General features: G+C 35.8%; 1 protein-coding gene across 1 annotated transcript; it reads right to left on the reverse strand.

The window, feature by feature from the left end:
* Positions 1-2,240: 2,240 nt before the first annotated feature.
* LOC5577425 (peroxidase) lies at positions 2,241-4,932 on the reverse strand. Its single transcript, XM_001663304.3, has one exon. The coding sequence runs from the start codon at positions 4,734-4,736 to the stop codon at positions 2,697-2,699; it is 2,040 nt and encodes a 679-aa protein (XP_001663354.1). The 5' UTR covers positions 4,737-4,932; the 3' UTR covers positions 2,241-2,696.
* Positions 4,933-13,398: the final 8,466 nt, after the last annotated feature.

Here is a 13,398-nt window from a genome sequence, read left to right on the forward strand (position 1 = left end):
CTTATTTGTTGCTGAACAATGTGTTTAGTAATCGTTATTTTGGCCTTCTTTGGATTAACTGCTCAGATGACATATCTTTGTTGAATTATGATTTTATAAAATACCTATTCAGCTTTTAATCATGTTCATGTTAAGCATGGATACAGCTGAAGTGCTAAGCAACCAAAACGTTAGTTCGTCTCCTGTACATCTGTTTACACAAATATATTTGTTTGGTGAAATATTGTCTCTTTAATAGAATGAAAAATGACTTGTTCAACTCATTAGTAAAACAATCTTGACAAGTCGACAGAGAAGCTTTGGAAAAGTTTAAAAGTTGAATCTACTATTATTCATTCCAATGAAAAATGTTGAACATTGACTTAAATCTGGTTCTAAACAGCATCTTCTCAGCTCTTTCTAGGGCATTTTTTCAGCTGTCACCATTATTCAACAATAATCAAATATGTATGTTTATTTGTGACTCTTGAACTGTTAGTTGGGTAACACTTTCATGTAATTATTGTTGAATTATTATCTATACTGCGATTATCATTGAAAATGTTATGATTAGTGACTATTTCCGATATCAATAACGTCGCAGATGATGATCACTACATTTGGAAAATTTAAATTATGATCTTTTTTATCCAATGTGATTCGAACTTTACCCTCGTTGATCAACATGTCGCCTACATGTCTGAGATTTGATTTAGAAAAACATTTGAAACATTTGAAAATAACATAAAAAAGACATAATATGTTTTGCTTGAATAAAAGCATACTCATATAGTGTTATTCACATTGTTTATAAGTTTTACTAATCATGCTGGTCAACATTTTAAGTATAAGACACTGAAACTTTTGTACGATTTGTTGTTAATCAAATGTTCAATATTCTACCTTAATTATGGCTACAAACTATAGAAGCTTTTAATCAGTCAATTGTTAAACTTCTTATGTGTTGTAGAATAAAAGCTACTATATTTGCATTTTCGGAGGTTTATTCAGCTCTTACTCAAAACACAAGCTCAAAGTGGAATAACAACTTTTTTTATAAGCGGAAATTAATTTTATTCAGTTAATGATTCAACTAAAAATTTGTTCAGCAATGGTTGCTACAATGCGGCTTGTATTAAACACGTAAGTATTTTAAAAGCTACAAATTGTTCCTTGGGTACTGTTATTCACATTGTTTATAAGTTTTACTAATCATGCTGGTCAACATTTTAAGTATTAGACACTGAAACTTTTTTACGATTTGTTGTTAATCAAATGTTCAATATGCTAATAAAATGATGCCTACAACCTATAGAAGCTTTTAATCAGTCAATTGTTAAACTTCTTATGTGTTGTAGAACAAAAGCTACTATATTTGCATTTTCGGAGGTTTATTCAGCTCTTATTCAAAACACAAACTGCAAGTGGAATAACAGCTTTTTTATAAGCGGAAATTAATTTTATTCAATTAATGATTCAACTAAAAATTTGTTCAGCAATGGTTGCTGCTATGCAGCCTGTATTAAACACGTAAGTATCTTTAAAGCTACCAATTGTTCCTTGGGTAGAGAGTTTCAATTGGACGCGTAATCCCAGAGATATAGACTGAACACTTTTATATGTTTTTTTAGGGGGTGAACCCAAAACTATTTTGTACTTAATATATTCCGTATCATTGTATCTTCAACTTTCTGGAAGAATACCCCCTTGAAAACTTTTCCTTTATGAACTATAACGGAAGGTCCCACTTACCCCGGATTCTCATAGAAAAAGTATTATATTAGTACGTGAAGAAAAACCTGACCAGTAGGTGCCCAATCTTTTGGTAAGAAATGTACTTTATACACAAATTTATCGAAACTTATTACTAAGAAAACATTACATACATTTTATTTTGTTCTTACTTTCAGAAGCAAACGACAATCGATTTACACCTTCAAATTCAGAATCAGAATTCGAAAAAAATATATTCTATGCAAGTCGATTTATGTTTCTAAAAATCTATACGAAATGAGAGTATGATTTATTAGCATTGTATATCTATGACACGTGCCACTGTTATTTATTACACGACTTACAAAAATTACAGAGCGAATGACAATAATAAAAACAAATCTATGAAACATATTCGAAGTGACCTCCGGGCGGTAACTTCGATTTTGCTACAAAAACACTTCCACGAAGCAGCCCTTATCACTCTCCATTCCGTCTCCCTCCCATTAAGGCGTCATCGAAGCATTGAAAAAGTAAACAAACTGCGCTGATCAGTCTCACACACTGGTATGCAAACGAGCTACCGCCCGAGGAGTAGCTTATCAAGTTTTATTCAAGAACAGAAAATAAACACTACGTAGTACACTATACTAACAGCTAAATCGAGCCAGAAGTACGTCTACAAGCGTTTCTAAGTCCTGCCAGCAACGGTTCGGCTCAACAGTCATGATATGTTGTTATAAATGTATATGCGGTGTAACCATTACACAGGGTCGATTAATGTGTTGAGCAAGAATTTCGTTTTCACTTCTGTGTGGTTCACCGATATGGCTTCTTTCTTCTTCGATCGCTGAACGAGTCTCGTTTATTAAATTAAACCCGGTTATGATCGTCGTAATAGCGTCCTTAATGGCACTACTGAATTTCACTTCCTTGTCCCGTCCAGCCGACGCGTTGTCATCATCAGAGCCACGAGAGTTAATGGCTTATAAATTATTTATGGTCTAGAGGTGTAGCGCTTGCCGTAGGGTACTCAAATCCAGCGTGGGAAGCTGTGAGCAAGGCACCGGAGGGTTGTCGACCGATGGCAAGCGGAAAATGTTTTGCTGCACTTGCAACACCTGCGCCGTATCGCACAGGAAACGAGCTGCCGAATAGTTGGCCAAAATAGGGTCCAACTGAGATTGATGTTCACTGAATGAGTGAGAAATCTGGTCCCGGATGATGCATGACAGAGTATTGCCAACAAGTGCACCGGGGATGGTCGGTATCTCTGCTATGGCTCCAACGATCAAATCAACATCTTGTACCGCAGAGTAGGCTTTTTTGAGTTTGTCCAGATCGGAAGGGTTCATGACTGTGGATAGATCTTCCCAAGTAGCGATGGTAGTTCCGGTGCAGTGTTTGTAGTAATTTGTGAAGCTACTCAAGCCATGATCACGACCTCGTTGAATATCCAGTGCAAGAACGTCCGTACCTACATTGTTAGTTTTGAACAGGAGATGGGCCATGTCGTCTACATAGCTGGTATCCAACGACATTGCATTCTGCAGTAATACAGAGCTGACCAAATGGTTGAAATATTCTTTTTTACGGAGGTCTTTGGGTTTGTAGAAGATGTCTTCCAAATCAACTGATGAAAATTTTCCTTTTGGAGATTGACTAGAAATTTCTCCGGGCATCATTGAGTTGTAGAAACGAATGGCGGCAGTTGCAAACTCGTTACTCACTCGGAGTTCTTTGGCATTGGATGGGCTGATCTGAACTGCACTTCCCAAAACTGTAGAAGCCCACTCGTGCACAATTTTTTGATAGATTTTTATGTTGATTTTTCTTGACACCTGAAACAAGACTTCGTTGTCCCAATCGGGGTTGATAAAGGCCAAGTGCTTAGCAATTCGGTTGTGTGATCGCAGAAAGAGTGTGTGAAGCAGAGTTATGAACGGATTGATATTTACTCGAGAATCTCCTGAAGTATAGCAAACGGTGTCAACTGTGGCGTTGGCTACACAAAGCTTCTTGTCTTGGCTTTCCGGTAGATATTCGGTGGAATCGAAGGATTGTGATTTAAGTTTGCCTCCACGGTGGCTTCGTAAAGGGAAGGTTTCACTCTCATGGTTTCCGTAGACTTGCGACAAATCGAAACGGTTTGTTGCCTGGTTCAATTGATTGGCGGGGCCAAAATTACACGTATCCCCCACGGACAGTGCACTGCGTACATAATTTAGACAGGTTACGTGATTTTTCTGGTAGTAAGAATCATTCGATGCGATGCGCAAAGGTTTGCAGGCAGGATGAAGATATCGCGGCATAACATCGTTGTAATCAGTCGTACAACATTCAATATCGGTTCCGTCATGCATAGTTTGGACGGTGGTCTTGGCCAAGTCGTGTTCGATGAACTGAGTCCACTGTACTAATGCTACACTGTGTTTACTGTCTTCATTTGTCTGAGCAAACATGCCATGGAACTTACTAGAAATTGATCTAGGATCAGGAAGTTCTCCACCTGCCACACTTTTCCTAAAGCTATAAATTCCGTCATGGTAACTTGCAGGCAATAATCTTCTATATTCGTCATTGAATGTTTTAACATTCACTATTTCCTCGCATTTTTTCAGCAACTTGCTTCCTGGAACTAATTTGTGACTCATATACAATCCACACTCGTACGATGAAATCCTCTGTGGCTTACAGTAAGTATTCAAAATGAAAGATGTTGCCTTAAGTATGGTTCTGGCGACATAGTCTTGCTTCTGTGTACTAAGTGTTGAGTAGCCATCGATTGATTGAGCATACGAAATGCTGCCTTTGACCACCTTCACTCGAGCACCCGCAATCGCCGATTCCATGCGTTTGGATTTCTCGATGATATCTTCTCCAAACTTCACAGCATCCAGCAAATTAGTTTCCGTTGCAAGTGTGTTCATTTTTTTCTGAACTAGAGGATCGACTCCACTGATGGGCGCATACCGATTCGCAACCAAGGCAAAGCACCCAAAGAAAAACGCTACAAAAATCATTCTTCTAGTTAAGGACTCCATTGATTTTTTGTTTTAATCACTTCAAAGTCTACAACTTTATGGCTTTCGTTAGTCCATTCACCCCTTTGTGTTATCTCCTTTTCTGCAAACTGCAAATTAAAAAGGATCACGCGCGCGACGCATCACAAGCGACTTCGCCGTTTACTCGTTTGACTTCTCAACCACTGGACGACCGTTTTGAGACTAAATGTGAGTATTGCGAGTTTGCTAGCGCGCCGGTAGGGATTCAAACCCAGCCATCGTGGTGTGATTCACACAGATCATCTCAACATCGGACGCGCGCCTTCGCGTCACCTATGCCTCATATGAAGTTTCCCGATAGGAATGGCCAGTGGTTCTCAAATTTCTACTGGCATTTTCCGAATGTGTGCATCACACTGCGAAATGATACCGTAGCACGGGGTATGTTTGACAATGCGGGTAACTCTGATACTGATAGTTCATTTAGCATGCAGTGAATATGCATTAACCCGTATCTGACCAGCAAAGTGAAAAAAGTTCAAATTGCTGCCATTTTGACAATTCTTGACGGATTTCCTACGTTTTAGTTGGAATGAAATCGTATGGGTGTCTAGTTTTTCAACCATCATATCAATTTTTGGAAATGTCCACCGGCTTCTTTTCAATCAACTTTTACCCGGTTTATTAGTATTAATCTGACTCCAAATTAACTTATTTTTGTAGTTTCGACTACGATCGTCATGTGAGAACTAAATTAGTCACAAGACCAGATATGGCGTTGAGTAATTTAGTTCTCACGTGACGTCCGTAGTCGAAACTATGAAAAAAAAATTGAAATGGGGTCAGATTTATATCAATTAGCTAGGTTAAAGTTGATTGAAAATGAAGTTCTCGCGTTCAGTATCATAAGGGCGTAACAGCAGTGATCGATTTATCTTCATCTTTTTTCTGATTGGCTAATTACTTGGCTGGGAGAATGTTTTCGGTCAATATTGTTGGTTTAATAGAAATTGCTTTTCGTCCTTCGTCATACTGCATCATAAAATGTTGATTGAATTTCCACTACTAATCGAAAGAGAAAGTCGATTAAGAAAAATCGATCACTGCAGATACGCCTGTATGATACTTAGCGCAATAGTTGAGGTCATTTTTACCCGACTTGATCCAGGGACCCACCGGAACAACTCCGAACCGGTGGACAATTGCAATGATTATTTGTAACTAGACATCCGGATAATTCCATTCGAATTAAAACGAAAGCAATTAGTCAAGACTTGCCAAAATGGCGGCATTTGAACATTTTTCCATTTTCTGGGCGGATAAACAATATGTATTACCGAAAATTTTTGTCACCTGCACCCCTTTGCTTTTAATCCCCTTAATTTATCAAGAGTTCATTTCGGGATTCCTGCTGAGATTTTTCCAGACTTCTTCAGATATTTCTCCTGGAACTTGAAAATTTCCTAGGAAAAAAAAACTTTCAGGTATTGGTTTAAATAGCTCCTGAAATTTATATAGGATTTATTTTCAGCAATAAACTTAACCCTGTAATACCCAACCCCGACTTTCAACGAGATACTTTTTGAAATTTCCTTTTTTTTGTAGCATGGAAACCAAAATGGTTTTATTTTTGCTAAAAACATTGGACCTTAGGACGCGTATCAGGAAAGTTCTTATGACTTCCTAGACAGATTTATTTAAGATGGATATTTAAGGTATTTATGAAAAAATATGATTGTGTTAATTGTTTATTATAGAGGTTTTAACTAAGGCCATTGGCCTCTGAATTTGTGAAAAATGTTTCAAAAAAAAATATTTTATAATCTATAAATGTCTGGAAAATAACTCTAAACCTGTTTTTCCGTTAGCTATCAAGTGTATCCCAGAAAATATTGAAATTTTTATATTTTCAAAAATACCGTTAACATGTGTGTTTTTAACATTTTTATCATTGTCAAGAGTCGATAAGCAGAAGGTACTTCAAGAAAACATGAAAAAATAAGGATGTTGAACAATAAAAATTATTAAAATCAAAAACAAAATTCATAAATATTTGAAAAAAATAATGAATTGTTGTCCCAAACGTGCTTAGATCTATTTTAGATATCGAAAACTGATATTAGATCGAAAACAGATATTTGGGTAAAACAGGACTAAGTTTCTGAGAATTAATTTTCAAATCCTTGAAGAAAACGAAATATTCACACCAAGCTCATTTTACCAGAATCTTTGAATTTTCTCAACAACTGAGGGATCGTTCAAATATTACGTAACACAACAGGGGGAAGAAGGGGGTTTTACATAATGTTACGGTCCATACACTAATTTAAAATGTTCCATACATGTGTATTGCGAGGGGAGGTAGGGAGCCTTATAAGGCAAATTTTGCGTTTTGTTATATTTGAATGATCCCTGAATAAATCGATGAAATTTTATTAACTTCGTTTATTTGTTCTACCGAGCTGTTCTTCAGCTGTCGAGATTTCAAAGGAATCCGTAAAATAATTTGAATGTAAGCCGAAAATCCCAGCCAATAAAACGTAGAAAGAGTCCAACAGATCTTCCAGAAATATCTCTGAAAACACTTCAAAATTTTTGTTTTCTTTTAGAATTATCACTCTAGTAATCTGGGAGCTACTCCCTGATTACTAAAATTCCTCCAAACATTATTTAGCTATCCTTTAAAAACTCCTCCAAAATACTAACAGTAATTTCCTTAAAAGCTCCTGTTGGAATTTCTTTAACGCTTTTTTTCCCATGGTAACTCCAGAGCTTTAATGATGTTTGACGACCGCTAGATAAATCGATTTAGATGAAGAATAAGCCAAAGTTATCATAATAAGATACTATGTCCATTAGATCTTGTCCTTAGAAATCTTCGGAAAGAGAGGGTTTAGCATACCTTAAGAAATTCCATCAGAAAATCATTCATTTTCATATCAATTGTCCCAAGAACTCATCATGTTTTTTCCAATTTCATGCGGCAACTGCTGAAGTAACTTTCAAAGGAATCTTCTTCGCATTACCTCCCTACTGGATCATAGTCTCTTCTACGAGCACTTATTAACTGAGAGCTTTCTTTGCCGAAGTTGTGCTGTGGCTGTGACGCTTAGTTTGAGAAATGCTTACGATAGACTTTACACGAAGCCAGACGTGCTTAGTTTTGTTTATTTAAAAAATGAATATTTCCACTTTGCCTCTCAGGTGGTTCTCTACAACCAAACACACTTCTATTTTGCGCGTACATAAATATATCGCCACTCTGGTTGGATTGGATACCTTACCGGTTATTGACGATTCGTGACTTTTGCCCATACGATGTGAGACGATGCGAAACTTGGCAATTTGAATATTGGTTCGGCCAGATAGCCAGATGAACGTGATTGGAAAAGGAATCTTTTGGTAAATATATGAATGCTTTGGTGCATCTTTTAACCAGATTGAAACGAACTGCTCACAAAGCCGGCAACAAACGGCAGAGCAATTATCCCCATTAGAGCATTATTGATGTGCATTTGTATAGACATTGAATTGCGGAATTACAATCCGCTTATTGAATCACATGTTGATCATTACAATATCATGTGCCGCCCCCGCCATTGTTCTTATTGCGCTTTGAAATGGTTTGCTTGCAATGATCTCAGTTTTAAGGGAATCCGAATGCATACTTGTCTAGGTCGGGTTTTGTATGGGTGTCCAATTTCACATGATATTGATAAAATTCTCACTGCGATGTGAAAAGATGTGATTATGATAAAGATTCGATGGCAATCTGAGTACTTTTTAGACTTCATGTATGTAGCAACGGAACATGATCGAAGTAATCAATAACACTGCGAAACACGGTTTTGTCTCAAGCACCAAAATACGGCTATTAACTTAATTAAGGATTGCTGAATCCATTGCCATTTTCAGAAATACAGTATCGGACATATAAAATGCACCAAAGCCGTTTTCCCATACAAAATGGTCAACTTCAGAGATCTATATCTCCGCCATTTCTCAACCACATTTTTTATGTCAAAATTCAACATATCTGTAACTTTTGAATCAATAGTTTTCACACAATTTTTTCAATAGTTATCAAAAATTTAGGTAATTTGTAGTTCGTCACAGAAAAAATGAGAAAAATCGGTTGAGAGACGGTGGAGATATAGCTCTCTGAATTTGACCATTTTGTATGGGAAAACGACTTTGGTGCATTTTATATGTCCGATACTGTATCATAGCACGTCTAGTTTTTGAGATATTAGCTGTTGAAAATGCTATATTTGACTATTTCAGCCAACTTGCATGCAAGTTTGCCAGCTTGTATGGCATTTTTTTTTGCTTAATTTGCATCAGAACTCAAACTTCATATGTACAACAATATTTATAAACAAAGTTCATAATACTTCCGATGCTTAAGAGTTATTTTTTGTTGGTTTAGAAAAGTATTGTATTTTGCCATATAAGAGAAACGAAGAATTTTGAATGGAGACTGTAAGCATATTGAAAAAATCGATTTAATCTAAATTTAACCGTGCAATTTCAACCAAATTATATCTGAAATGAAAGTTAAAGTCCTATTTTGCATGCTTGGTGGAAAAGATCCCAAAAATTTTGGATAAATCACTGTTTAATTTTTATGTAAACATCAATAAAACCAGTGTTTTATGCAACTTTGACGACCTGTGGCTAAAAATGGTGACGTGCTGAAAAATTTCTGAGAACGGCATCAGATTCAGCAGCCCCAAATCTACTAGAGACACATACTTTGATCTTTGAGACACGCAAAAATGTCATTTTTGTTACGCTGTGTAAGCTAAATCAGCATGCATTAGATAGACTGCTAAAATGTACTGCTTTATAATACTCTTAAAAATTAAGTTCAACTTAAAATTAGCTTCACTACTGATGAATTTTAGCAAAATATACAATCCATATGGGCTATGGGCTCACTCCATTTCATACCAAGTGGCCACAAAAAAGTACAAACGTGTAATTGATCATACCAGGTATCCATCAAATGTTGGTCACTTGATGCATGAAGTTCGATTTTTATACCGAACAGATGATTTTTTTCAACTTTTGAAAGAACCCTCTCTGTTTATTTCCTGAAAATATCTTTATCGGACCCGTCAATGGGACGGAAAGCCTACATTCCATTTTTTTTACCAAACGGATGATTTCTTTTAATTTTTGTAAGAAACCCTCCTGTTTGGATCTTTAAAATATCTCTATGAAATTATTTGAGAATTCTCTTTTAGGGGGCCCAAATACGTCTTGCAAATTTTGTAACAAATTTGTTAAATAAGGACGTCACTCAAAAATCCTTAACTTAATATAAAATTTAAAACAAAAATACTGAATTGCCTACAACAAGTTTAAAATAACTATTAAAAACTTGATAGTTTGAACTAATAAAAAATCTATTATTATGCATTGCGCAAAATTAAATCTAGCGCCGGCGATCTTAAAACGCTTGTAGATTACCGCAGCTACTTCAAATCGTTTTGCTGTCTTCTGTGCGATCATTCCTCGGATAATCAGGAACAATCACGCAGAAAACGTCATAACAATTTGAAGTAACTACGACGAGCTTCAATATGTTTTGAAGTTTTCAGATTGTGATCGTGATCAATGAATGCGCAATGCACAGTAAGCTCAAACGAAAACTATTACGTAACAGAAGAATTTGTCAAACTCAATCTTACTCAACTACCGACTAAGCATTAATTCTACACAATAAAAAAGGCTCTATTTATAAAGTTCTGAACAGGAATTTAATAAAAATTGGGCATAAGTCTCTCAAATCCATAGGCCAAATTTTTGCATAATTTAGAGTAGGATTTTTGGATAGGGTACTCATATATATCTTTACAGGATTTACAGAGAGAACTAGACAGAATTTTCACAGGAATTCCTGGCCTTTAACATAATTCAACGTTGGTTTTGAGTAGATTTCTTTCAAGAACTGATCAAAATATTTCACATTGATCAAATATTTTTTTATTTTACGAAAATGTTCAGTATAGTAGATCTTACTGGATACTAAATTATTTTAGACTACCTTACAATATCGTTTCTGAGTTTAAACTAACATTTCGAGAGGTAAGGCAAGCCTAAAATAGAATCTACTATTTGATTCGCTGCAAGTTGGGAAATTTTGAGTAGTAGAATACCGTTTTGATTCATATTACGGACAGCTTCAAATTCCGGACACTCTACTTTGTATGGGAAACATTTCACACGAAATGTTTCAATTTTTGCCGTGCAAAAGTGCTCACTTTCAAGGCTCGTTTTATCAAGCATTTTCCTTAGATATCTATGAAAATTTAAAATGCCCAACTTCTTTAGGCGTCTCTCTAGTGGTTTAACGATTTCATTTGATGGTTTGACTTTTCTATTTATGATTTGTTTGACCTGTCCGGAATTCGAATCGAAGTGTCCGGAATATGAGGCAAAAGTAAGGAAGCGTCCGGAATAAGAATCATGTAAAGTCCACACATTTCTTTTTATTTAAGATTATTCATGTTTCGTAATCGAAATCTTCACCCACTATTCGAAAGTTAAGGAGTTTGAAGGTTCGATAACGTGAAGGAATCATACGGAGTGATTTATTTTACATGCTTTTTTGTGAGTTATACTTCACTGAGGCCTTAAGTGTCCGTAATATGAATCAAAACGGTAGCTTGTCTAGTATTTTCTAAGAAAACTTTTATTACATACAAACTTGTATAAAAACAAAATTATTCGTTGACTAAGGGGCGCTCAAATGGAGGTTTGCTAATGGCGCCATGAGGCCACGCTACGGCTCTGATCACGAGTTCTAGAACTAACAGAACGCTGTGCTTCAATAACAATGATGATGACCAAGCTGTGGACCCACACGCTAAGATCAGTTTACCCATAAATAGGTACTTGTTTTACCCATATTTGGGTTTTTGATACAAAACCTATATTATGAGTAAATTATACTGAGAAAAATTGGTAGAATTCACTCATATTAGAAATAACGTAAGTTTACCTAATTATGAGTATTTAGTTTACCCATATTTGGATGAAAAACAACAATTTATTTCCCAGTCACCAAAACAACTTACACTTTGTAATCGGTTATATTCCCTATCAGCTGGTATGGCAACTTTTATTACCATTTCCAGATTCCAGCATTCTTCGTTTTGTTTTGTAAATATTCTAGGAATAAATTATTCTTGCTGATTATTATTATTCATGTGTTTTATAATTGTTGTACCGTTAACAGTGTCATGCAGAAGGAACTACAAATCGAGCTGAAAATTGTGGAATCTTTATGGTGAGTCTGACTGTTTTTTTTATTGGCTAAATTGTTTAAGAAATCGCGAATAATTCTCTAATTATTTATTCACAGTTTAATCACTGATTGACATGTTCTCGTTCGATGATCTAAATTAAAGGCCCAAACGCAATGATAGCGGAACGGCAACGGAATGCGGAACCGGTTCGCCAGCAAGAATCACACCATCTCGACTGAGCTGTCAATGGATGAAAGTGAGCCAACACTGAATCGACAAGCAAATTATAGTTCATGCTGGCGAACCGGTTCCGCTTTCCGTTGCCGTTCCGCTACCATTGCGTTTGGGCCTTAAGAATTTTGGAGAGGAACCCGGAGGAAGTCCGTCCTGCCGTCAAGTCTGTGGTTCCTGGAGACATCTGTTGCTGATAAATAAAACTGCATATGTTTATATGCAGTTATTTGTAAAATCATGTACATAAATGTAATAAATGGATTATTTCATTATAAAAACTATTATTTTTTAATGATCTATCGTTTATTTAGAAATAATTTAAACCGAAATAAATTACAAAACAATACTCATTTATGAGTAAAACGCATTACTCATTTTTAGAAAAAGAAGCTAAACTCATAAATGAGTAAATGCTACTTTACCCATAAAATGAGTGTGTGTACTTTTTGACGATTATGAGTAAACTTTACCCATATTTGGGTAGACTGATCTTAGCGTGCACTAGCCATAGGAAAAATCAGAGGGGGTTGTGTTCAAGACACGACCGCATGACAAGTGATTTTCTGCATTTGAATTTTAGTCGATTGTCATAGTTGCAGCCTTCCAATTGGTGGGAAAATATTGAAAATCTACTGATAAATGGCTGAGTTAATAGTATTCAAAATCTTACATATTTTCGTGACGGTCGCAACATTTTAGATTATCAATTGACACCCAGTAGGGGGTCTGGGGGCAAGAAGGACACCTTAAGATATATAGCCCAAGAAACATTTGCCTATTTTATAATCATTTATTAGGCAATTTTTCACAACTACATACTTAATAGTTGCTTTATTATATTACTTTGCAGCTGCTACGCACACATTGTTCAAGCAAATCTGGCGAAATTATTAAGCTTCTTATCATTTAGTGAATGTAATCATATGTTTATTCAAGTTTCACTTAGCTTAATAAGGATTGATGATTTAACAACGCTAGTTTATCAAACTACATTATTGCAGATTAATTCAGCATCATGTTTAACAACATTTTAATTATTTCCAAGTGAAGCCTTTGTTCAGGCGTTGTTCACACAAATTTGGAGAAGTTATAAAGCGTGTCGTTGTATATTGACTTTATTCTACAACTTCAAAATCGCTTTATAAGCATTCATCTCAGCTTTTATTCAACTGCTGACTAAAAAAATGACTAAAAATAGCTAACACTGTATC

Source organism: Aedes aegypti, chromosome 2 (genome assembly GCF_002204515.2).
Source record: "Aedes aegypti strain LVP_AGWG chromosome 2, AaegL5.0 Primary Assembly, whole genome shotgun sequence".
In the NCBI taxonomy this organism is placed as follows: domain Eukaryota; kingdom Metazoa; phylum Arthropoda; class Insecta; order Diptera; family Culicidae; genus Aedes; species Aedes aegypti.

Bases quoted from the DNA above. Each gene is read 5' to 3' on its own strand.
- LOC5577425 (XM_001663304.3), bottom strand. From the start codon at position 4,736: ATGGAGTCCTTAACTAGAAGAATGATTTTTGTAGCGTTTTTCTTTGGG.